This window comes from Poromitra crassiceps (assembly GCF_964638095.1).
Source record: "Poromitra crassiceps genome assembly, chromosome: 13".
Taxonomy (NCBI): Eukaryota; Metazoa; Chordata; class Actinopteri; order Beryciformes; family Melamphaidae; genus Poromitra; species Poromitra crassiceps.
In genome coordinates, this window is record NC_139644.1 from 37,000,200 (window position 1) to 37,027,547 (window position 27,348).

At 46.4% G+C, this 27,348-nt stretch overlaps 1 protein-coding gene across 1 annotated transcript in view; it reads left to right on the forward strand.

Moving 5' to 3' along the window:
- Positions 1 to 17,840: 17,840 nt before the first annotated feature.
- The window catches only part of LOC310788667 (protein shisa-8), a gene marked incomplete at both ends in the record, with an annotated part of 198,836 nt that continues 189,328 nt past the window's right edge, over positions 17,841 to 27,348 (forward strand). The window contains one exon of the mRNA XM_083650206.1: positions 17,841 to 18,403. Within this exon, the coding sequence (XP_083506332.1) occupies positions 17,841 to 18,403 (563 nt within the window). The remainder of the gene's footprint in view (positions 18,404 to 27,348) is intronic.

Consider the following 27,348-nt stretch of genomic DNA (forward strand, 5'->3'; position numbering starts at 1 on the left):
CTATAACACCTCTTTCTACCTCTCCATCATCTCATCCCTCTCTCTCTCCTCCTATAACACCTCTTTCTACCTCTCCATCATCTCATCCCTCTCTCTCTCTCCTCTCCCCCATCTTGCTTCCCGCTCTCTCTCTGTAGGTAATTGAGCTCTGAATTGTCCTGTGTATCTGTTAATAGCCTAAACCAGTGGTTCTCAACCTTTTGATACCAAGTACCACCTCAGAAATGACCACCATATGAAAGTATGAGAGGGAGGGAGCCCCGCGTACCACCAGTGGTACCCGTACCACAGGTTGAGAACCACTGGCCTAAACCATTGACTATACATAGAATGGACAGGATATGAGCTTTCTAAAAGTGAACCCAAAGCATCTTAGATCGCTGCCCTGGTGGTCGGTCGAAGTATAGGTCACAAGTCCCACCTCCGCCGCCATGTTAGTGGATGGGAAAGGAGCCAAACTACGCTGCAAGGAGCTGATGGGAGCCGCTAGGAGCTGGCCCCTCAATCTCCGACAACGAAAATCAGATTTCCATAGCATCTTTTTGATAAACTGACCTCACAGTGGGAATCTACATGGTTACTTTTGATGAGTCAAAAGTGATTAGAACTTGAATTGCCATATTTGCAGAGCTAGAGCATTGACTGTATAAATACACTACAGTACTACAGAAAGCCTGGAACCAGCAGCTATGTAAAAAGTTCAGAGGGGGTGGGAACCTGCACTCTGGTCCCATCCACCGCTCTGCACAGACTCTGGTCCCAAAATGGTGACATGGCGTCCATATTAATATAGGTCAGTGGGGTAAGCTTTATTGTAAGTGGACTAATTCACGGAGAGTTTTAGTTGAATGATTCTGACATACTGTACAGTGACTGAATTATGTAGAAAGTACACTTCAAATAAAAGACAACAAATATGAATATTGTATACTACATCAGTGATTCCCAAAGTGTGGGCTGCGGCCCACTGGTCGGCCATGGAGGTACTGCAGGTGGGCCGCCAGGAGCAAAAAAAGTAATATATATATATATTTGTAAGTTTTTGGATGAATACAAACTACCAAATGGACCGTACTTCACCAGAAAGCTTGAATACTACACTAACAAACTAGGTTAGAGCACCCAAATCAGTGTTTTTATTTTACTATACATCCTGGCGCTAATGGCGTTCGCATACTCCATCCTCATATGAAATGGTTAGCCTTTGAGCTAACGCTTTGTAACAGCAACATTACTAATGTGATTTGGGTGGTGTACCCCAGCCTGTGAGCTTTCAAACCATGTCAGGCTAATTTGAATTCAATCTAGCTAAAAGCAAAGACAATTGCAGTGCAATGTTTGGAGAGTGGTATTAAGTGAAACGTGTGTGCATTTCCTTTTCAAAATCAACTGCCAAATCCCACTTTAACACCTGTGCAGGCAAATATTTCTGATGAGTGGGAGAGTAAATGTTGGCAATCTGGCTTTGTGTGTGTATATATATATATATATATGTGTGTGTGTGTGTGTGTGTGTGTGTGTGTGTGTGTGTGTGTGTGTGTGTGTGTGTGTGTATATATATATACAGACACACACAGTTCACATGCTCTGTTACTGACTATATATATATATATATATATATATATATGTGTGTGTGTGTGTGTTTATATATAATATAATATATATATATATATATATATATATGTGTGTGTGTGTGTAAACACACACACACACACACACACACACACACATATATATTATACACACACACATATATATCTACACACACACACACACACACACACACACACGCACATATATCATCTTAGTCACCTGTGCTGATTAGAGTTGTGAGTTGTGATTTGTATTGTTGTGATGCTCCTCAGCAGTGCAACCTTGCCCTACTGAGGAGCCACATTGTAAAAATAATTATTTGCAAGAGCCACTATTTTTTTTTTTAAAGGTTCCTTTCCTCCCTTTATTTCTTTTAGATTTTTATGTATTTATTTATTTGAAGTAGGACTTAAAAGAGCCGCAACTCCCCATAAAGGAGCCGCATGTGGCCCCACAGCTTGGGGGTTGAATATCACTGGAAGGGTTTTCAGATTTTCAGATTTCACAGTGGGCCCCGGCATTCTTAAGATTAGGGACCCCTGGTATACATGATTATCCATAATACACAATGACTATACAGTATAGATTGTCAAAATTACGGATTATTAAAAAGCCTGCCGTCGCAAGAGATGCTTGTGTAGGATGTGTTTGATGCTGTGGAGAGGGTGGTGACGAGGCTGGTGAGGCATGTCCTTGATCAGCCTCACAGCCTGTGCTCTGTGTCTGTAGATCAGGAAGATGCAGAGGGACAGACTCATTATTTTGACAGCCCTTTCCTGAACCCTGTCCATGGTGGCTCGTTGTTTCTCTGTACAGCCCACAAGCAGCAGCACACTCCCATATTCTACACATGGTCTCAGAGAGAGAGAGAGAGAGAGAAGAACAGCCTCTTCAAATTGCCTTTCATTCTTTCCAGTAGGGAAAATGTTTTGATGTCAAGAGCCACAGAGAGAGACAGCATCCATACAGCTTCTCTCTCACATGCATACTGATACTAGCACATAGAGAGTACTAGACTATAGTATCCCACTAGGGTTTATAATGCATTTCATCATCAGGACTGTTGTTTTTCCTCTTATGTTTTTTTCTGTATTTCTTTTTTAATTGTCATCGACAGATGTTATTGCAATTAACATTCACTTTCTATATGATCTAAATATGACTTCCCCCTCTATATGATTTGGGTAAAACAATGAGCTAGTCTGAGCTGCGAGATACTTGCCGGCGGGGGGGGGGGGGGGGGGGCAAAGCCAGTGTGACTCGAATGCACAAAGAGATAGAGTAGGGGAGATATATAGTGGGGGAGAGGAGGGAGAGGGGGGAGCAGGGAGAATATAAAGGAGTCGGATGAAAGAGGAGAGGGAGACGGGGAACTTAAACAAAAGCTCTGACTGTTGCCGCTCTGTAAAAAAAACGTTTGAAGAATGAATTATGCAACCTCTGGTATTTTTCCTGCATATAGAAATGTTTGGTGCCCCCTAAAGAGGCTTTTGCCACCCCTCAAAGGCCCAAGGGCAAAATACTCCTGACAGTCACTGATAAATTTGAGTTCAGACCAGTGTTATCAGGCAGTAATATATTACTAAATTAATATTTCCCCAGTAAAGAGGTAGTGTAACGGATTACAATTTTGGCTAACCTGGATTTGAACAGTTTCGGAGCGGCTCTTATCTGGAGAGAGTCTCCACTCAGACAACCTGGGTTACAGCGTAACCAACCATTATCTATCGTGTCGACTCTCCCCTATGGGATGACCTCTGTAAGCCACGCCGCGAGGAAACCAAGCAGTTGAGTTTGAATGAGTATGAACACACCCATGGCCTCGACGCAAGATGTCACTAAGGCTGTGATTGGGTGGAGAGCCGTCTATCCTGTCCAGGTTACAAGGCTAGCTTTGAAGACAGACATCACTCCGGGACCAAGGTTCACTCTTATAAGCCCCCATTCACACCATACGCCCAAGCAACGCTCAACCTACGCTGAACCCACAAGTTTCATTCAGGTGTCCTTGTTAACAGGCGAGGCCGTTCAGAACACGCGCGCGCGTGTCACGCTGAAGCCAACGCTCACGCATAGCCCAAGCGATCGTTCAGGATTCAGTGCTATTTTCCAAGCGTGACTGTATCTGTATCTGACGAGAGTTCCTTTGTTCGCCCGCTTAGCCACGGTTTGTTTTGCTAGAAGTTGGCACGATAGTTGGTCCTTTGTGTTTTTCCCCCCATGTTGGGCGTGGTTTCTGAATGACGACGCGTTCCGCAGTGTCTCTATGGAGCTCACCCATATTTTATTTCTTTATTTATAGTCGATAAGATGGCATTGCCCTGTCAAGCGGCTGGCTGCTTCCACCGACAGAGAGCTAGGCGCAGCCTGTCTGCCTGCAGACTTTTCTGCGGGGCAAAATCCCAAGGCTTGGGAGGAGGCAGCGCCTGGAAGAGCCGGGGCACAATGTGCCCTGTGGAAGCCATCGGCAGCCACAATCGTCCAACTGAAACTGGGGCAAGCGGGTCCCGAGGCCGCCTGGTCTTCCAGGAGTTAGGGAAGGAGTCCCAATTAGAGAGCCCAGCCTCATGACCGAGGGGAAGGCTCGCCATGTTTAGCTCGTAGCTATACCTGCACGCAGACACGGCATTAGTGGCTCTGAAAACACACGGCACTGTCTGTAGTGGTGTGTGACAGCAGGCACTGAGGTGCGATGAGGCGGGCTGCGCGTGTGAAGCTCATACGCTGCAACACGTCAGGCTTGCTGCTCAACAGTGCTGCTAAAACCCAGCGCACTATCTGGAGTGGTGAGAAGCAGGCCCTGAGGTGAACCCGGCTCCTGTTGACCTATCCACCTTATTTTTGGCGGCCATTTTTGCCTGATCTGCTGATGGGTGCTTCTTCCGGTGTGATCCTCCCAGCCTTGTTGCTGACAGCTTGACACCCGTCTGGGCGAACGGAGCAAATCACTAATCAGGTCCAGCTTGGCAAAAACCTCGTCGATAAATATCCCTTTAAGAGCGCAGTGCATTTATGGGTAATCGCCTGCTGTTAGTTATGTTACATGGCAGTAAAACGCCACTGAATGACCAAATTGATATAACTTTTAACCATTTCGAGTAACACTGTTTCCATACGGATCACCAGCGTTAGTTTGTTGTTTAAAACGTGGCTATATTCATAATGTTTTCTATCTCGGATGCGTTATTTCGAATCGCACATAGGTTACGCCTGGCGCAACCTATGTGGGTTTCAGGACGAAACAGACTCGAGCCACTAACGTCATCACAATATTCCTGGAATGCAAGTTTAACTAAACAGTTACATGTCCTCTGCATTCTACATAAAATTAAGATATTACGGGTTGTTTTATTTTGTATGTTACACACTTATTGACCAAGTTATGTTCAATTCAGCCAGGGTACAAGAGACTGAGTGTAGGTGGCCACCTTTTCAAATCAAGTAGAATACCATTTAGGAAATGGCAAGCTGCAACAATAAGTCACGTTAAACCGGACCTTGTACGTACAATTATTTTTTACAGTGGGGCATTCAAAAATAAGGTGGATAGGGGAGGTCTCAACCCAATGTCTCTTTACACAGAGAGCAACTTTTATTTTGATAAGACTCTTAGCTTAGAAAGGAAATATTATTCTGAAGTCCATCAGTCGGCTTTACTATGGCAAAATTCCAGATTCTGGTGTGATTTTGTCAGCTTGACTCTGGGCCGATTTAGCCCAGGGAATGGGGATGATTGAGACTGCCACACCCAGAATGAAATATCGGCATTGTATGTTTCTACAATCCGCGGATGTGTAGAACATCACATTTCTGAAGCGGAAATACGTTGCTTATCATGTTTCCAGATACATGTCTATGAATATTATGACCACGTCATAGAGCGTGCTATTGGCGGTGGCCAGTAGGGGCGTTGTGGTCGGGGTGGATGGAGAGTTCAGGGTTCAGGGTTTCCAAGGTCTTTACATAAGATGAATCAAAAGAAAGGAGCACGGTGTTACAAGGTCAAATATATGACCCAAAAGGTCACAGTGCAAAATGATTAGCATATCTTTCCCTTTGTGAGTGAATTCATATGCATATTTAGATCTTATAAATATGCACTATTGTGAATGAATTCTGCAAGTGTGTTTTCACCGGTTTATATTAAAAATCCTCTATTTTTCCTAAATCTACTTCAAACCAGTCATATATACCATATATTGTCTGTTGGTGTGTCTTAGCTCAGTTCCAGACCTGACTGCTGGCCCTTCCTCACACAATCAGTGCCAAGGTCAATCTTACACAGGGCAGGAAATGCAAATTCAAATGAACAAATTCAAATGTCAAATTAAGCACCGTTTCCTTTCAAATGTACATTGAGATTTGTTTGCAGAAACGTATAAATGCCGTGTTTTAGAAAGGCAACAGCTGCATGTGGATTGCAGAAAATGTACAAAGCATTTGATTATTTTATCGTTTTATTTTATTTTTCATTTTATTATATTATTATATTATTTGATTTATATTATATTTTATTATGTTATTAACATTTAATCCTTACTGGGGCCAATATGTCACGTCGTCTCAGATGCCTTTCCCTTTTCCCTCCCTACCTGTCCTCACTCCATTCCATCTCTATCTCTCCTTCACTCTCTCCATCTACCCCTCTGTCACTTCCTATTCCAGTAGCTATCTCCATGCTTCTTAATCCTCTCTCTCTCTCTCTCTCTCTCTCTCTCTCTCTCTCTCTCTCTCTCTCTCTCTCTCTCTCTCCTGTTTAGCAGCCACTCTGCTGCCCCCTTCTCTCTTCTCCTCCCCCTTCCTCCCTCGCTCACTCCATCCTCTCTCTCTCTCCTGTTTAGCAGCCACTCTGCTGCCGCCTTCTCTCTTCTTCTCCTCCCTCCCTCCCTCTCTCTCTCCCTCTCTAAATCAGCCGCGATAGACCGCTGCAGCACACATGTTCCAGACAGGCTCACACAAAGACCAGGAAGTGCGGAGGTATTAGCGCAGTGATCACACGCATGCATAACTCATTGCCACACGCATGCACACAGATGCACGCATGCAATCGTTATGCACAAGTGCATACACTTATAACAGCTGAATATCACACACACACACACACACACAAGGTGCAACCTGCCTCACTGCTGTTGAACTGATAGGGATTTTGGAAAAGCTGGAGGAGGAAAGGAGGGAAGATAGAATCACGCTAATAGCAGGGTGGAAAGGGGGAGTGAGAGGAGAGGAGAGGCAGCCAAGGCAAACCGAAAAGGTTCGACCGACAGGAGGTAAAAGGAGATGAAGGGATAAAAAAAGAACAGAGGACAAGCGAGGAGGAACACGGGGGAGAGAGAAGGAGAGAGGGAAGGGAGCCAAAGGGATTTTGGAGGAGAAAGAGAGGTAATGTACAGTGTGCTTTGGCAATACTGTACACATCAATATGGTCATGCCAATAAAGCCTATTTGAATTGGAGAGGGAGACAGGATATAATAAAAAAACAAAAACAACACAAAACAAAAATGCGGGACAAAGCTGCGAGAGGATGGTGTCAGTGATGGATAGATACCGTCAAACTTCAAATAAACGCAGAGTCCCCAAGAGACGCCGGTCCCCAATAGACACCGGGTATTTTGTCATTACGGTATGTTTTTGTGTTGCGCTCAGACTGAATTCACAGTCACTTACGGTAATGATGTGTGTATTTTTGGCAGAAGTCAGTCAGTCTGGTTTGGTTAGAGAGATCGTATACTTTCTCCCCCTAGTCAGACAGTGTCACACTTTGTCTCTACATACGGTAACCCACATGTTTCAAGTATGCAGACCGCTTTGTTTGATGCTACAGATTGTACGGACGGAGTCAACGTGTTAGACTGGAGATGCTGTCTGGCTTCCATATTAAGGACTGGTAACATTAGTTAGCGTTGTAAAAGTGCATTTTACTGTCCGATCATAAATGCAGCATGGATTACACCGGACATGTATTGTAAACATTTGGTAAGTCTGCTTGTTGCACAACACTGTATTGTCCGATAGAGCTTTGTTAGCTAATGTTAGCTGCTGGCTGCTGCTTATTGCTAACGTTGCTATAACTTCTTTCCAATGAAACACAAACAACTGAATGCGAGCGGTAGGCTAATGTTTGAACTACGGTATGGCTGTTTGGCAGAGGGAGAAGAGGAGAGCAATGAACTGGGAGCGTACCGGTAATTGACGATGACGATGACGATGACGATGATGATGATGATGGACATCTCAGTTTTGTTGCCGTTTGTTTTTGTTTGTTCCAATCCGTACTCTACAATACTGGGCATGTTAAAAACTGCCTGTACCTACCTTGTGGGTAGACTACTAATTACTATCATACTGGTTTAAATAAGCAATTTGATACTTTCCAATCTTTGCTGAGCAAGAATTCTGTGCAAAAAGAATTAAACGCCGGTCCCTTCTAAAAAAAACTATTTTTGGTAAATAAATGCCCGGCCGTTTATTTAAAGTTTTACGGTAGGTAGGTAGGTAGGTAGGTAGGTAGGTACTGTAGGTAGATAGGTAGGTACTGTAGGTAGGTAGGTAGATAGGTAGGTAGGTAGGTACGTAGGTACTGTAGGTAGGTAGGTAGATAGGTAGGTAGGTAGGTAGATAGATAGGTAGGTAGGTAGGTTGATTGATTCAATTGAAGTGTGGTAGCCTAAAAAAAATTGCAGTTTAACAAGATATGTACAGGATGTATGAGAAGTAGCAGCAGTAATAGGCTTTGTATTGCATATGGATAACACTTGACAGATTAGAAGAGTGTGTGTGTGTGTGTGTGTGTGTGTGTGTGTGTGTGTGTGTGTGTGTGTGTGTGTGTGTGTGTGTGTGTGTGTGTGTGAAGGGGAGTCAGCAAATGAGAGGTGTGCTCATTCGCTCACAAAAGAGCGAGTGAGTCTGTGTGTGTATGTGTGAGAGAGAGAGGGAGGGAGGAGTGATTGAGAGTGTGTGTGTGTGTGTGAGAGAGAAAGAGAGAGAGAGGGAGGAGTGAGGGAGTGTGTGTGTGAGAGAGAGAGAGAGAGAGAGGGAGGAGTGAGGGAGACTGTGGTGTGTGTGTGTGTGTGTGTGTGTGTGTGTGTGTGTGTGTGTGTGAGAGAGAGAGAGAGAGAGGGAGGAGTGAGGGAGAGTGTGTGTGTGAGTGAGAGAAAGGGAGGAGTGAGAGAGAGTGTGTGTGAGACGCATCCAGTCCTGCCAGAGAGCAGCAGCAGCAGCACCAGCGGACGAGATCCAGACGCACTGAGCAGAGCCAGGAGATACGGGAATACAGAGACGAAGACGCCACAACAACAAAGGAGAGGATGGAATCAAACTAACTGCCACTTGTGTTTGGAGCCTCCCACAAGCAGAGCACCAGTGAAAACACATACATATGATATATATCTAAAACTCCTATACATATATATCAAATTATGCCTGTTTTCAGAGAAGTTGCAGCCGGACAAGGACTGTGTTGACAGGAAAGAAAAGAGTCCATTACATAACCGATTTGGAAAGGTCCACTTGAATATGCAGCATTTGCTCAAAACTGTTGCATACGAATGCTTTGAGATTATACTTTTTTTGCTCAGTGGAAAAAAATACCCCAAAAATTTATGCAAATGGACAGTTTTTACAAATTGACAGAGAGATTCTGCTGCAGTCCTGTATTTTGAAGGAGGCTTCTTGTGAAAACAGGAATTTTTTTTTTTTTAATCTGCCCCCCTGGTTGTCGGTTGTCTCCACTTGTCCTCCGCATGGGCTGCTGGGGAGTATCATTCCTTCTCCTTGTACAAGTGAGCTGCTGAAGGTCCAGAGGGCTTTCCACTGCAAAGCCCCCCTGCCCAGCTGGGGCTGAGAGAGAGGCAGAGAGATTGAGGTAAGTTGGGAAAGAAAGAAAGAAAGAAAGAAAGAAAGAAAGAAAGAAAGAAAGAAAGAAAGAAAGAAAGAAAGAAAGAAAGAAAGAGAGAAAGAAAGAGAGAGAAAGAAAGAAAGAGAAAGAAAGAAGCAGGAAGAGAGGAGAGAGGGCGATTGCAGCCATCCTGTAAACAAAGAAAACCGAGCCGAAAAACAAACGCAGGGAGCTAAGAGAAAGGCAGCAAAAGGATCCGTTAGGTGGGAGACACTGGTCAAGTCATCCTGTAGCATCTCTTTAGGTGGGAGACACTGGTCAAGTCATCCTGTAGCATCTCGTTAGGTGAGAGACACTGGTCAAGTCATCCTGTAGCATCTCTTTAGGTGGGAGACACTGGTCAAGTCATCCTGTAGCATCTCTTTAGGTGGGAGACACTGGTCAAGTCATCCTGTAGCATCTCGTTAGGTGAGAGACACTGGTCAAGTCATCCTGTAGCATCTCTTTAGGTGAGAGACACTGGTCAAGTCATCCTGTAGCATCTCTTTAGGTGAGAGACACTGGTCAAGTCATCCTGTAGCATCTCTTTAGGTGAGAGACACTGGTCAAGTCATCCTGTAGCATCTCTTTAGGTGGGAGACACTGGTCAAGTCATCCTGTAGCATCTCTTTAGGTGAGAGACACTGGTCAAGTCATCCTGTAGCATCTCTTTAGGTGAGAGACACTGGTCAAGTCATCCTGTAGCATCTCTTTAGGTGGGAGACACTGGTCAAGTCATCCTGTAGCATCTCGTTAGGTGAGAGACACTGGTCAAGTCATCCTGTAGCATCTCTTTAGGTGAGAGACACTGGTCAAGTCATCCTGTAGCATCTCGTTAGGTGGGAGACACTGGTCAAGTCATCCTGTAGCATCTCGTTAGGTGAGAGACACTGGTCAAGTCATCCTGTAGCATCTCGTTAGGTGAGAGACACTGGTCAAGTCATCCTGTAGCATCTCTTTAGGTGGGAGACACTGGTCAAGTCATCCTGTAGCATCTCGTTAGGTGGGAGACACTGGTCAAGTCATCCTGTAGCATCTCTTTAGGTGGGAGACACTGGTCAAGTCATCCTGTAGCATCTCTTTAGGTGAGAGACACTGGTCAAGTCATCCTGTAGCATCTCTTTAGGTGGGAGACACTGGTCAAGTCATCCTGTAGCATCTCTTTAGGTGGGAGACACTGGTCAAGTCATCCTGTAGCATCTCGTTAGGTGGGAGACACTGGTCAAGTCATCCTGTAGCATCTCTTTAGGTGGGAGACACTGGTCAAGTCATCCTGTAGCATCTCGTTAGGTGAGAGACACTGGTCAAGTCATCCTGTAGCATCTCTTTAGGTGGGAGACACTGGTCAAGTCATCCTGTAGCATCTCGTTAGGTGGGAGACACTGGTCAAGTCATCCTGTAGCATCTCTTTAGGTGGGAGACACTGGTCAAGTCATCCTGTAGCATCTCTTTAGGTGGGAGACACTGGTCAAGTCATCCTGTAGCATCTCTTTAGGTGGGAGACACTGGTCAAGTCATCCTGTAGCATCTCGTTAGGTGGGAGACACTGGTCAAGTCATCCTGTAGCATCTCGTTAGGTGGGAGACACTGGTCAAGTCATCCTGTAGCATCTCTTTAGGTGGGAGACACTGGTCAAGTCATCCTGTAGCATCTCTTTAGGTGGGAGACACTGGTCAAGTCATCCTGTAGCATCTCTTTAGGTGGGAGACACTGGTCAAGTCATCCTGTAGCATCTCTTTAGGTGGGAGACACTGGTCAAGTCATCCTGTAGCATCTCTTTAGGTGGGAGACACTGGTCAAGTCATCCTGTAGCATCTCTTTAGGTGGGAGACACTGGTCAAGTCATCCTGTAGCATCTCTTTAGGTGGGAGACACTGGTCAAGTCATCCTGTAGCATCTCGTTAGGTGAGAGACACTGGTCAAGTCATCCTGTAGCATCTCTTTAGGTGGGAGACACTGGTCAAGTCATCCTGTAGCATCTCTTTAGGTGGGAGACACTGGTCAAGTCATCCTGTAGCATCTCTTTAGGTGGGAGACACTGGTCAAGTCATCCTGTAGCATCTCTTTAGGTGGGAGACACTGGTCAAGTCATCCTGTAGCATCTCGTTAGGTGAGAGACACTGGTCAAGTCATCCTGTAGCATCTCTTTAGGTGGGAGACACTGGTCAAGTCATCCTGTAGCATCTCTTTAGGTGGGAGACACTGGTCAAGTCATCCTGTAGCATCTCTTTAGGTGGGAGACACTGGTCAAGTCATCCTGTAGCATCTCTTTAGGTGAGAGACACTGGTCAAGTCATCCTGTAGCATCTCTTTAGGTGGGAGACACTGGTCAAGTCATCCTGTAGCATCTCTTTAGGTGGGAGACACTGGTCAAGTCATCCTGTAGCATCTCTTTAGGTGGGAGACACTGGTCAAGTCATCCTGTAGCATCTCTTTAGGTGAGAGACACTGGTCAAGTCATCCTGTAGCATCTCGTTAGGTGAGAGACACTGGTCAAGTCATCCTGTAGCATCTCTTTAGGTGGGAGACACTGGTCAAGTCATCCTGTAGCATCTCTTTAGGTGGGAGACACTGGTCAAGTCATCCTGTAGCATCTCTTTAGGTGGGAGACACTGGTCAAGTCATCCTGTAGCATCTCGTTAGGTGAGAGACACTGGTCAAGTCATCCTGTAGCATCTCTTTAGGTGGGAGACACTGGTCAAGTCATCCTGTAGCATCTCGTTAGGTGGGAGACACTGGTCAAGTCATCCTATAGCATCTCTTTCACATCTTCTCGTGATGCAGTAACGCTAAAAGACTCTTAGGAGAGTCAACATCACAACATCAGCCCTCCCTCCACCCCCCCTCCCCTCTCTCTCTCTCTCTCTCGTCTCCCCTGAGCGTCAGCACTTGTAGGACAGGACTCCTGTGGCGTCCAGACGTCAGCAGAGAGCCGTACAACATAAGCCACCGGTGGTCTGAGGTCTAATGTAGAGACCCCGGCACAGGCAGGGTTGGAGAGGAGAGTGCACCGAGCCAGGTCCCAGGAGCCTGCACACACAAAGCCATTGGACTCGTGTCTGTCGCTTAAAGCCTATTAGCCCAGGCTGACATTGGCGGAGCACTGTCGCCAGTGGATTTGAGCTGTGCGTGTGTGTGCGCGCGCGCGTGTGTGTGTGTGTGTGTGAGAGAGAGAGAGAGAGAGAGGCAGACAGAGAGAGAGAGAGAGAGAGAGAGAGAGAGAGAGAGAGAGAGAGAGAGAGAGAGAAGATTGCCTCAGGTGCAAGAGGGGCCGTCGTCAGCATGGGATTCCATTCAGCTTGACGAGAGCCTGGAATAATGTTTTAAATATTGAACAACCGGTGTTATCCATCGGCGCTTTGTCTGCAAATAGGAGAGAGAAATCCTAGAGAATCAGTTTAATAACTGAGTATCTGATCATCACATCACTTGTACCGAGAACTGAGAGACTTGAACTGAGTACCGATCGCCAAGGTGGACCCAGGTGGTCAGCGAGAAGATGCCCACCACAAAATAGAAAAAAAGCTTAATTCGGACGGCGAAACGGAGAGTATAGGATGATCCAGACGAGTTAAGCTGAAAGGGAAACGTGGAGGAGACTCTCACTTTACAGATTACCACCACTGGATTACCAGCAGTTTTCCTGGACATCAGAACCTGATTGTATTCCAGTCCCCAACAGGAGAGTCCTCCTCCAACTCAGGAATATGAGTTCCCTCACCTGAGTGAAAAGTGAAAAGTCTTGTGTCGAGTCGTCGTGACTATCTGGTTGCCTTGCCTTCTTCCTTCTGCTCGCGCCGTCAGTCAAATCCTCACCTTCACGGATTCTACATCCGCTCAGCAGGGGAGCTTATTGCTGCATATGTCAGAGGCAACTTCATGTGTAGGTAACACCAGAGCCGTGGATATAGAATCATGTGTAGGTAACACCAGAGCCGTGGATATAGAAGTCGCGACATCTCCATTCACGCCAATGGACCAGTTTTTTCACTCTCAAGAGTTGCCGGAAGTAAGGTTCTGGATTAAGTAGCGCTGTCGAGTTGCAGCGAAATGGACAGTTTGTGATGTACTTTGAAAAGGGTCAGATGTTTAAAGAATCAAATTGTACACTATCAGCTTTATTTTAGCATTCAAAAGTAGCACGAGCCTCCTTCCTGGCTGTTCATTGGCTACTGGGTCACGCATTTTGGACCTCCGCTGACACCACTCTCGTACTAGATTGCTCTGGGTAATACCCTGCTACTGTAGGCTGGATCCCCTCCAGACCACTGTGTGTGGATGTGTCTAGCACCGCCTCTACACTCTGACCTTTGTAAGAGGTGACATTTGCTACATTTAGAGTTGTTGCATAATTATTTATTTGTTCTGACACACACATGAACACACACACACACGTTAGCAGGGACTGTAGTGTGTGTTTGTGTGCATGTGAGTGTTGTTCTGACACAAACATGAACACACACACACACATTCGCAGGGACTGTAGTGTGTGTGTGCATGTGAGTGTTGTTCTGACACACACATGAACACACACACATATTCGCAGGGACTGTAGTGTGTGTGTGCATGCGAGTGTTGTTCTGACACACACATGAACACACACACACACACATTCGCAGGGACTGTAGTGTGTTTGTGCATGTGAGTGCTTGTTCTGACACACACATGAACACACACACGTTAGCAGGGACTGTAGTGTGTGTGTGTGTGTGTGTGTGTGTGTGCATGTTGTTCTGACACACACATACTAGCAGGGACTGTAGTGTGTGTGTGCATGTGAGTGCTTGTTCTGACACACACATGAACACACACACGTTAGCAGGGACTGTAGTGTGTGTGTGTGCATGTGAGTGTTGTTCTGACACACACATGAACACACATGAACACACACACACACACACACACACACACATTTGCAGGGACTGTAGTGTGTGTGTGCATGTGAGTGTTGTTCTGACACACACATGAACACACACACGTTAGCAGGGACTGTAGTGTGTGTGTGCATGTGAGTGTTGTTCTGACACACACATGAACACACACACACACACACATTCGCAGGGACTGTAGTGTGTGTGTGCATGTGAGTGCTTGTTCTGACACACACATGAACACACACACACACACACACACACGTTAGCAGGGACTGTAGTGTGTGTGTGTGTGTGCATCATCGACATAAATAAAGATGGACGCCACTTGAGGTCCCGTTTAGTGAAGCCGCTGCATGTCAGATCGCCGCCCTGGCCGCTGAATCCAGTATAGGTCACAAGGGCCGCCTCCCCATGTTAGTGGATGAGAAAATCACAACCGAAATATTCACAGTAAACGTCAGATAATTTATTTCCAAAGGTGGTTTGTGTTCTTTTAGATAGTCATTATCATGCTAATGCCTGTGCAAGTGGTCATTTTTCTGATCAGTTTGTTTTTAAGTAGTTATTTGACATATAAAAAGGGATAAAAATGGATGATTGACAGCTGTGGCAGCCAGGCTCAAGCCGTCATTGGCTGGACAGGCTCTTCACATTATAGAACTAGCGTTAGTTTGACATAGACAGGACACAGTGCTGCTTTGTGCTTTCAACGCTGCCTGGAGGTCTGAGTGGCTCTGCTGGGTGTGTGGGGCCGGAACAGAGGCTCTTAGCACGGGTAGTGGCTCCCTGGAGGTCGGGGTGGCTCATGGGGTGGCTGTGCTGGCTACCAGACATATCAATGGACCGCAATAAAAATAACATTGTTTTGAAAAAGGCGCGCGAGGAATTAACGTTGCTTGGGGACTGAAGTTCAGAAAATATGTGTGTTTTTTATTAGCGTTTTTAACATAGCAATAGCGTCAGCCGCTTTCGCTAGTCGGCTGTTTTTCATTATTTATCGGCTTAATATTACTATAACTTAACAACCGATAACGATAGCTGGAATAACACAATAATATACACATATTTTCAGAACTTACCAGGTTGTCCAACTGCCAGGAAATGTGTTTTATAACGTTAACTCCCGTCCCAGGTAAGATGGGGCCTAGTACGCAACCACCAGCCATGAGCTAATCGCTAACGGGTTAGCCATTAGCGTCACATACAAACAGAGGTTTTATTTTTGGTATTAAAGCAACAAACGTTTTTATATGGATATTTCAGAGAAATGCTTTGACTGTGAGGATGTTCGTTCTTCACACGCTCCTTTCTTAGCTGTTGTAAGGATATAGTTAACAGAGACGAGACTAGACAGCTAGGCTAACGTTACCACTGAGCTATATTAAATGGAACGTTTAGGCTGCCCTACCCACACTATACCAGTAAACAACGTAGCGTAAAGCGTCAAGGTTAGATTTGTAAAACCAACATTTGCTCCAAAAGGAATTAAATCATAAAGTTAATCAAAATGCCACGGAAACATTAGGCTAGCTTAATCAACACAGCAGTGCATCTGATAATTCCCCCAATGAGGCTGAGGAGCATGCCTGCCTCCACTTCCGGTCCGGGCTGAGAGCGCTCAGCAGCCCGGAGGTCTAAATCTCCGACAACCAAAATCAGATTTTCGTACAGGCGTCATTTTGATAAACTGATCTCATAATGGGAATCTTCCTGGTTACTTTTGGCGAGACAAAAAAGTATTACAACTTAAAGTGCCATATTTACAGAGCTAGACTGTATATAAATACACAACGCACTGTGCGCATTCTAGAAACAGCAGCTCTACATAAGAAAGTTCAGAGGGGCGGGGAGCTCACAGAGGTTCTAAATCAACGGAGCTACTGCGCAGAATCTGGTTCAGTGATCTGGCAGGATTTTGGCTTCAATAGACCATACAGGGAGGAGATAGGGACACTCTCTCCATTCATATTATATCTCAATGGTGTGCATGTGAGTGTTGTTCTGACACACACACACAGACACACACACATTAGCATGGACTGTAGTGTGTCTGTGCATGTGAGTGTTGTTCTGACACACACATGAACACACACACACACACACACACACACACACTAGCAGGCACTGTAGTGTGTCTGTGCATGTGAGTGTTGTTCTGACACACACATGAACACACACACACACACACACACACACTAGCAGGCACTGTAGTGTGTCTGTGCATGTGAGTGTTGTTCTGACACACACACACACACACACACACACACACACACACACACACACAGTAGGGCTGTGAATCTTCACTGGCCTCACGATTCGATTACGATTCAGAGGGCTACGATTCGATTCGAGTACGATTATCGATGCATCTTAAATCGATGCATCACTTTTTTCCGCAATACATGATTTATTTTTCCTCACTGTGTGGCTACTTTTAAAATAAAAGTGCATTTGGAATTGCATTGTATTATGATCCATAATTAAAATAAACAACTGCATGTACTTCCATTATATTTTATTTGATAAAAAAAAAAAATAATAATAATAATAATAATAATAATCGATTTTTGACATTTGTGAATCGATGCAGAATCGTGCATGTCTGCATCGCGATGCATCTTATAATCGATTATTTTTGACACCCCTAACACACACATTAGCAGGCACTGTAGTGTGTCTGTGCATGTGAGTGTTGTTCTGACACACACACACACACACACACACACACACACACACACACACACACATTAGCAGGCACTGTAGTGTGTGTGTGTGTGTGTGTGCATGTGTGTGCCTGCTCACCAGGGACTCGTTCACTCGTTAGGAGGGGGTTGAGATGGGAGATTGATTTGTCTCACTCACTTCCTCCTCTGCACCCTCGACAGCAATTTGCTCCAGTAAGCCTCCTGTAACTGTGCGCTCTAATAACTCCCACAATGCTAATTGAATGCTCTTTATTGTTCTTCCAGGCACTCCCATGGATATAGACTAATCTGATCCAGGCACTCCCATGGATATAGACTAATCTGATCCAGGCACTCCCATGGATATAGACTAATCTGATCCAGGCACTCCCATGGATATAGACTAATCTGATCCAGGCACTCCCATGGATATAGACTAATCTGATCCAGGCACTCCTATGGATATAGACTAATCTGATCCAGGCACTCCCATGGATATAGACTAATCTGATCCAGGCACTCCCATGGATATAGACTAATCTGATCCAGGCACTCCCATGGATATAGACTAATCTGATCCAGGCACTCCCATGGATAAAGTCTAATCTGATCCAGGCACTCCCATGGATATAGACTAATCTGAGACCCCGTCTTTTTCTTCTTCTTCTTTTTTATCAAGACTCACTTTCCTCACATGTTTTCTGTGGCCATATATTTGAGAAGAAGAAGGCACTAGACTTTTCGTAAACGATTCCAACGTTGGATCACCTTGAAGACATCGGAGTAAGCACAGTCGTAACGTAAAGTCCAAGATGGCCACCTACGTGCACCCTCTCTTGGTGAGTTTCTCTCTGGCCATTCTCCTGGGTTTGACCTCTCTGGGTGGAGAGTACTCTCGGCGATCGGGACAGGCCTTGGCCCAGATGCCCGGCACCAACCAGACAGCGCACTCTGTCCCCCCGGAGGCCGCGCTGGCGACGCCCACACCGGACGTGGCGGATCAAACGGTTCCGTCCATCGGTAGCCGTTGCTGGGGTTACTATGATGTCATGGGCCAGTGGGATCCGCCCTTCAACTGCAACGCGGGCATCTACATGTTCTGCTGCGGTTCCTGCTTCTACCGCTTCTGCTGCCAGTTCAAAGTTCACAGTCTGGACCAGACCTCCTGCTCCAACTACGACACACCCGTCTGGGCCAACACTGGGAAACCGTCGGCACCCGTCACTGAGGTCCAGGAGGAGCCAGACCGGGACCAGACCCACATGATTGTGTATATTATCTGTGGAGTGGTGGCCATCATGGTGCTGGTCGGGATTTTCACCAAACTGGGTCTGGAGAAGAGTCATGGAGGACAAACTGACATGACCAACTCCAGGTAGGGAAGGAGGAGAGGAGGTGCTGAGTGGTGGATGGACGGATGAATGGATGGATACTGCTTTTCAGATTTTCCGTGATGATGGAATCCAAAACAAATGAATAATCAAGCAACTCATTTAAAGGATGAGAAGGAAAAGCTAATTTTAGTCAGACTGAAATTAATTACAGCAATTATTATTCATACCAAATCCAAAACAAATATTGTTCCAGTTTTTGTAGGATTATAGAATGCCTGTTTCATGTTGTATTGTTGTTTTTCAGGTCAACTGTAAATATTTATGCAACAAGGGTCTGGTAGTGGTCGGCTATACAGTTGTTAGTCTGTTTGTTTGGTCGCTTTACTGCTGGGTTAGCACGGTGCTGCTGCCGCGGTAAAAGTGGGAGCTTTTGGGGGAGGGGCGCTTGGAGGGATGGGGGGGGGGGGGGGGTGAAGGCTATACCCAGGATGTCAGACTGACTCGGCAGTGAAAACTGCTCCATACATGATTTAACCCCTTCAGTGGCATTAACACTGTGGTATTACCCTGGGCATCTGCTCAATAGAAGTAAGCAACAACTGTATACAATTCCCTATGAATAAATATAATACATAATGTGTAAATAATAATCTGAAATCTGATTTGAAAATCTGAAATTTAGTCTGGAAGTGATGTCGTATAGTAGCGTGTGTGTACTGCATGTGTGTGTTTATACATGTGTGTGAGTATGCATGAGTGAATGCGCGTGTATGCATGTCTGTGGGTGTGTGTGTGTGTGTGTGTGTGTGTGTGTGTGTGTGTGTGTGTGTGTGTGTGTGTGTGTGCCTGTGTGTATTAACACACATGTGCAGGGAGGTCACCAGCTGGGTAATGAATCAAGTGGCTGAATCACACTGAGGTGATAATGGGTGTGAAGTCTGTGTGCAACCATGAGGGAGCCATGGATAGAGTGATACAGAGGGAGAGAGAGATGGATAGAGTGATACAGAGGGAGAGAGAGATGGATAGAGTGATACAGAGGGAGAGAGAGATGGATATAGTGATGCAGAAGGAGAGAGAGATGGGAGAGAGAGATGGATGGAGTGATACAGAGGGAGAGAGAGATGGATATAGTGATGCAGAGGGAGAGAGAGAGATGGATGGAGTGATGCAGAAGGAGAGAGAGATGGATGGAGTGATACAGAGGGAGAGAGAGATGGATAGAGTGATACAGAGGGAGAGAGAGAGAGATGGATGGAGTGATACAGAGGGAGAGAGAGATGGATAGAGTGATACAGAGGGAGAGAGAGAGAGATGGATGGAGTGATGCAGAAGGAGAGAGAGATGGATGGAGTGATACAGAGGGAGAGAGAGATGGATAGACTGATACAGAGGGAGAGAGAGAGAGATGGATGGAGTGATACAGAGGGAGAGAGAGATGGATAGAGTGATACAGAGGGAGAGAGAGATGGATATAGTGATGCAGAGGGAGAGAGAGAGATGGATGGAGTGATGCAGAAGGAGAGAGAGATGGATGGAGTGATACACAGGGAGAGAGAGATGGATGGAGTGATACACAGGGAGAGAGAGAGAGAGAGATGGATGGAGTGATGCAGAGAGAGATGGATGGAGTGATGCAGAGAGATGGAGTGATGTAGAGAGATGGAGTGATGCAGAGATGGAGTGATGCAGAGAGAGAGATGGAGTGATGTAGAGAGAGATGGAGTGATGGAGAGAGAGATGGAGTGATGCAGAGAGAGATGGAGTGATGCAGAGGGAGAGAGATGGAGTGATGCAGAGAGAGATGGATGGAGTGATGCAGAGAGAGATGGAGTGATGCAGAGAGAGATGGAGTGATGCAGAGAGAGAGAGATGGAGTGATGCAGAGAGAGATGGAGTGATGCAGAGAGAGATGGAGTGATGCAGAGAGAGATGGAGTGATGCAGAGAGAGAGATGGAGTGATGCAGAGAGAGAGATGGAGTGATGCAGAGGGAGAGAGATGGAGTGATGGAGAGAGATGGATGGAGTGATGCAGAGAGAGAGATGGAGTGATGCAGAGAGAGAGAGATGGAGTGATGCAGAGAGAGATGGATGGAGTGATGCAGAGAGAGATGGATGGAGTGATGCAGAGAGAGATGGAGTGATGCAGAGAGAGAGATGGAGTGATGCAGAGGGAGAGAGATGGGGTGATGCAGAGAGAGAGAGATGGAGTGATGCAGAGAGAGAGAGATGGAGTGATGCAGAGGGAGAGAGATGGAGTGATGGAGAGAGAGATGGATGGAGTGATGCAGAGAGAGATGGATGGAGTGATGCAGAGGGAGAGAGATGGAGTGATGCAGAGAGAGATGGAGTGATGCAGAGAGAGATGGAGTGATGCAGAGAGAGATGGAGTGATGCAGAGAGAGAGAGATGGAGTGATGTAGAGAGAGATGGAGTGATGCAGAGAGAGAGAGATGGAGTGATGCAGAGAGAGATGGAGTGATGCAGAGAGAGATGGAGTGATGCAGAGAGAGATGGAGTGATGCAGAGAGAGATGGAGTGATGCAGAGAGAGATGGATGGAGTGATGCAGAGAGAGATGGATGGAGTGATGCAGAGGGAGAGAGATGGAGTAATAGAGATTTCAAAGGACGGATGTCAGGTTTAGCACCTATTTTGGGAGTATGATTTCTTTTTTTACATCTATTTTATGTGGCTGTTATTTCTGTATGGGTTTAGCCGTTTCAGTGTGACAGGCTAGGCCGTGACTAATAACTATGTCTGTGACAGTGTTCAGGCCCCACTGAGAAGAGGAGAGGCTGCTTTTTGGAGGGGTGGACTATTGAGCGGATCCGCTTGGAGTACAGCCAATGGCTAATTCTAGGAACAGGGCTGTGTGTTCGAGAGAGAAGGGGAGAGAGAGATCGAGAAGAGGAGAGAGAGAGAGAGAGAGAGAGAGAGAGACATGTGACTGGCCAGTGGCCAGCCTATTGGGTGTTAAGAGTCAGACCATGGGGGCTCTTTAAAATCCTTTCATTATAGCCGATCTCCTCCCAGCTTTCTGGGGGGAGGATGAGAAGGACAGGAGGTGGAAGAGGAGGAACATTGTGGGGGAAGGTGAGCAGGAAGAGGAGGGTGGTAGTGGATATCGACCAGTGTTGAGGGTCATTACTCAAAAAAAGTAATATATTACATATTACTCCCTGGAGAAAATTACTTGTTACCCGTTACATTACTTTTGCGTTACTCCGCAACATCGCCTGGGATGCATTGTCATGTAATTGCCAGTTAACAATACAGTATAGAACATTAAACCTTACATATGGTACCCTACTGTATGCCCATATATCAGCATACATCCCTATCCTAATAAGGAGGACCTACAGAAGATCTTTATATATGTTTCTGAAAGATGATTCTGCTGTAGAAACAAACGGGCAACATTTATTTAACCTTTATTTATCTAGGAAGTCACATGAGGTTAGAACCTCTTCTACAAGTGAGACCTCTACTAGGTGTGATGCTATGAGCCTGTTTCTCTCTGCTTTTGATGTCACCTGTTGAAAATCAGGCTTTTAGCAGGTCGACTCAGGTCTGTGTCTGGGTCTTTCGCTGCTAGCTTGGTGTTAGCATGTTGCCTTTGCAGGTGCTTGGAGAGATTTGCTGTCATGTTCACAGCGGTGGAAAGTTGCTTGTTTGCACTTTACCGTCACATTCCTGTCCTTTCGTGCAACACATTTGAAAGTGCGTGCATATCCCCCCCCCGCCAAAAGTTGTAGACCATTTTTCCCCCATCTCCCTCAACCTCTGCCTGTGATTGGCCTGAACCAGTCCTCATGCCTAAACCTAACCAATCATCAGTCCTCCCCAACCTGTTTTTTCTTCAGATTTTTCCCCATTTTCTCCACAATTATCCTTGGCCAATTTATCCCCATGCTGCCCTATTGGCTGCCCCGGCCGCTGCTCCACCCTCTGCCGATCTGGGGAGAGCCGAGACTAGCACCATGCTTCCTCCGACACATGCGCAGTAGCCAGCCGCTTCTCTTCGCCTGACAGGGGAAGCTTGACCGGCAGAACGCAGCACGTGGGAGGATCACGCTCCAACCAGACACTGAGCCAACAATAATTCGACACGACTTGAATTTTAGTTTTATTTGTCTTCACTAGACATGGGTCATATCATATCATGGATGGTCAACAATTGTCTTTAAGTTCCCTAATGTTGACACGTGGATGCCTTTAATCAGGGGACCTGGGTTTAAGTCCCATGTTGGCAAGCATCCATCCTGCTAAAGTGGCCTTGAACAGGACACTCAATCTCTACCTGTGGGGCCATTCACTCTGACCTCCCTGGAGGAGAGAGTTGGAGAGAGTTTCCCTACAGGGATGAATAAGATATCATGTATTACTAACAGTCCTCTTTGAAACCAAGGGCAACCACTGCCTGTGACCGAACATGCTATTTGAAGGTAAACGAAGGACCAGTGTTGTGTAACACATACATTGCTGTAATCACATTACATTTGTAGCATTACAAATGAGTAGCATTACGGTTCCTAAATCCATTAATCACATTCCAGTTACTAAATCTAACTTTTCCTATTATCTGCAGGATCGGGATTGAATCTGCAGGATGATGGAAAAAAACATCAAACGTGCGGTGTGTTTTCATGCAGGATTGCACAACACAACAGCTGACTGTTAAAAGCTGTTAATTGCTAGAATGGATGGGCTGGAGGGACGGGGAGGAGTGATGAGGAGTGACGATTGGTTGGTTCAGTCCAATCAGAGGGAGTTCCATGGTAGCTCCAACTTTCATAGGAGTTCAAGGCATGGAAGGGGTGGAGAAATGCACTTGACTTCACATCTCGGGCGATGTTGCAGAGTAACGCAAAAGTAATGTAACGAGTAGTGTAACGAAATTACTTTCTAATTAAGTAAAGCAAGGCATTACTTTGTTTTAACGTAATGTGTAATGTGTAACATATTACTTTTTTGAGTAACGACCGTCAACACTGCGAAGGACAAATGCAGACTTTGTTCCCTGTGACAACTGCCTGGCTGAGAAAATAACCAACTAAAATCGGAAAATGTTATGTCTTTAAAGGAAGGCTTTACCGATAATCAACCCACTTTGTATCATTAATAATCTGGGTAATATAAGCACATGGGCAGAGAGAGAAGGTAAACACTGCCCATGTGCTTATTACCGAGATTAGACACTCCCATGTGTGAAGTCGACGCCGCGGGAGTGTGACATGCAAATAAGCCAGCGTGCGCGCTAAGGATGAGGGGGCCCGGGTGGTGGAGGTGTAAAATGCTTGCCTGTCAGGCAGGAGACCAGAGTTCGATAGTCTCATGTGGTCAGATCCTCGGCAAGACGGCATTTATGGGTTTTGCGATAGGAATTCCTGCGGCAAGCCTCTGATTGGCTGGGCTGGTACGGAAGTCCGGCTCTCTCTGTGTGCATTGGTGCATCGTTCAAAATGTGCCACCCCACGAGTTGCGTCATGCAGGAATAACGTGATCCTCCCACGTGCTGCGAGAAGTGAAAAGAAGCGGCTGGCAACTGCGCATGTGTCGGAGGAAGCATGGTGCTAGTCTACGGCTCTCCCCATATCGGCAGAGGGTGGAGCAGCGATTGGGGCAGCAGGGGGAAATTGGACGAGTACAATTGGGGAGGAAAATCAGAAGGAAAAAAAAAGTTCTGTCATGTTAATAAGGAGGTTCGTGGATGGTCAATGTCTGTCACACATTTTGGACTAGGAGTTTGATTCCCAGTGTGTTCAAAGTCTACATTTCAACCGTAAGTCACATTTAACGTTTTTGTTAACCCAAGCCCTAACCTTAAAAGTTGTTTTACTTGACCAAACATAATTCAACTTGTTGTACTTGCTTAAACATAATAGTCACAGTTGTGAAAGGCGGAAACATTTTCAAATTAACCGACGGTCGGAGGAACGTAACCGGTGACGAAAAAGGGTTAGGGATACCCCGTGCGTTAAGAAGTGATGCCAAGGGATCCTGACAAATAGTCAACATACAGGGAAAGAGGAAGAGAGACAGACAGAGAGAGAAAGAGGGAGAGACAGAAGGAGAGAATGTGAGATAGATGAAGAGAAAGAGAGGGAAATGGGACGGAAGAGGGGTTACGCTGGGTTAATCATGAGAGGCTGCTGAACCGTATTTTTCTTACATGCTCGGCACAGTAGGAGAGAGAGAGCGAGACAAGTGTCAGAGACAGACAGAGAGTGAGACAAGAGTGAGAGACAGACAGACAGAGAGTGAGACAAGAGTGAGAGACAGACAGACAGACAGAGAGTGAGACAAAAGTGAGAGACATACAGAGAGTGAGACAAGAGTGAGAGACAGACAGACAGAGAGTGAGAGAAAAGTGAGAGACAGAGAGTGAGACAAAAGTGAGAGACAGAGAGTGAGACAAGGCAGAGACTTAACCACTGCATCGATGCGACTGAGCCCAATGATAAAGGAGCCTGTGAAAGGACAATCCAGTGGAGCATGAGGAAGGGAGGGAATAGAAGGAGGGGGGAGGAAAGAGGGGGTGGAGCATGAGGAAGGGAGGGAATAGAAGGAGGGGGAGGAAAGAGGGGGTGGAGCATGAGGAAGGGAGGGAATAGAGGGAGGGGGGAGGAAAGAGGGGGTGGAGCATGAGGAAGGGAGGGAATAGAAGGAGGGGGGAGGAAAGAGGGGGTGGAGCATGAGGAAGGGAGGGAATAGAGGGAGGGGGGAGGAAAGAGGGGGTGGAGCATGAGGAAGGGAGGGAATAGAAGGAGGGGGGAGGAAAGAGGGGGTGGAGCATGAGGAAGGGAGGGAATAGAAGGAGGGGGAGGAAAGAGGGGGTGGAGCATGAGGAAGGGAGGGAATAGAGGGAGGGGGGAGGAAAGAGGGGGTGGAGCATGAGGAAGGGAGGGAATAGAAGGAGGGGGGAGGAAAGAGGGGGTGGAGCATGAGGAAGGGAGGGAATAGAGGGAGGGGGGAGGAAAGAGGGGGTGGAGCATGAGGAAGGGAGGGAATAGAGGGAGGGGGGAGGAAAGAGGGGGTGGAGCATGAGGAAGGGAGGGAATAGAGGGAGGGAGGAGGAAAGAGGGGGTGGAGCATGAGGAAGGGAGGGAATAGAGGGAGGGGGGGAGGAAAGAGGGGGTGGGGGAGTGGAGCACTGAACTGTTGTCATTGTGCTGATTTGCCATTGAGAGCTATGGATGACTGGCTAGCTTGGTGGCCGGCCTGCATTGATAATCACTCTCTCTGAGCAAGTCTTTGAAAAGTTCTTCAAAGGACATTTGCTTGGCTTGCATTGGCTGCTTTTGAAGAACGCCTTCACATTGCAGTTGCAGGTTCTTTTTACTGTTATGCGTAAATTGGTTTGGGACCGGGCTGCAATTGTATTGGACTGACCTGACCTGGTAAAGGTAGTAGGTGTTACCGGTGTTACACGGTGGTGATACACCAATTACATAACATGTAACACCGTTGAACTCCGCCCGCTCGTGACAGTTTCAGCATGCGCTCAGCTGCACTGGTGTATATTACAAGCGCTCCCTCCTAACCTGGCTGTCTGAGTTCATCGTATCTCTCTGGTTAGACAGAGCAGCTAAGTAACGTTAGTTGTACATGTTGTGAACACAATCCCCCCTCATACACATGTAGGTAAGACTCTTATCTACTGTAGGGATCATGTCTATGTTCCCCGGGTTCTATATTCCCCGTTTTTCACTAACCCTAAACCTAACCTCCCCCAGACCCTAACCCAAAACCTAACCTCTCCCACCCCCCACGCCTAAACCTAACCTCCCCCAGACCCTAACCCAAAACCTAACCTCTCCCAGGGAACATAGCGGGGAACATAGGACCCTATTTGGGAAAAGCGGGGAACATAGGACCCGGGGAACATAGGGATGACCCCCTACTGTAAGCCTGTGTGTATTCTCTTGCCACTGCCATCTCTGGAAATGTGGTTTTAACAGAGCTAAATCTCCACTAACATTGATGCTAATACCACAGGTTAGCTAAACCTCTGCTAACATTGATGGTAAATAGTTAGCATTGATGACTTAGCTGTGATAAAAGCACATGCTACTCAGCCATCGTCACTGCCTGGCTTACTGCTGCTTGCTGGTAATGTTAATCCCATGGCCAGAAAAAAATCTCCAGATATGTTGCCAACGACATTAGTCTCTTTTCTGAAAGAAAAGGTGTCCTCAGTGCGTAACGTTACGTGACGCGTGAGGCTGTTGTTGCGCCGAGTGAGCAGCAGCAGGGAGAGGAGGGGCTGACTGACTGGACGAGAAAGCACTGTATGAAGAGTGATTTATAGACCGACAAACGTAACCGCACCAAACTATTCTCTGTGGTTAACCTGACATCCCTACCACGCTTGTATTGGTCACTATCTTGATGGCTGTGTCGGACTGAGAGCAGTTCAATTAAAAATCCCGACCGTGAGGACCTGCTGAGGAGCTCTGGAGCTGTTTTTTTTTTATTATACGGTGTCACCGGTAACACCGGCGTTGTCACGTGTTTATTACCCGGTGGGAAAATGTCCACACCGTGGCATCCCTAATGTGTAGTGAGGGTTTAAGGGGGGACAGTTTGAGGCAGAGGTCATTGCAAAGGCTAGAAAGCTCCGTAGTGGCAACTTGGCACCACGGATGAATCAGATCCATGCTGAAATGCTGAAGACTCTGGATTGGGGTCTTGTGGTTGACAGGTCCCTTCAAGAGGTTTCAGAAACAGTGCTTTTGGACTGACTGACACACTGGTGGTCCCAAGCATTAAAAGATCAAGCTTGTAGAATAATCAATGGATCATGCTGCTAAGTCTCCCTTGGAAAGCCTATGCCAAGGGGAGACTGACTGTTGGCAGAGCGTGTCCTGGTAGTGCAATGGAGAAGAAGCTTGTACCTTCTCACAGATGCTTCAGGGGTCATTGGAGTTTGCTAGTCCTGTCTACAGTACATGGATTTGGAAAAGGCCAATGAACGTGTTCG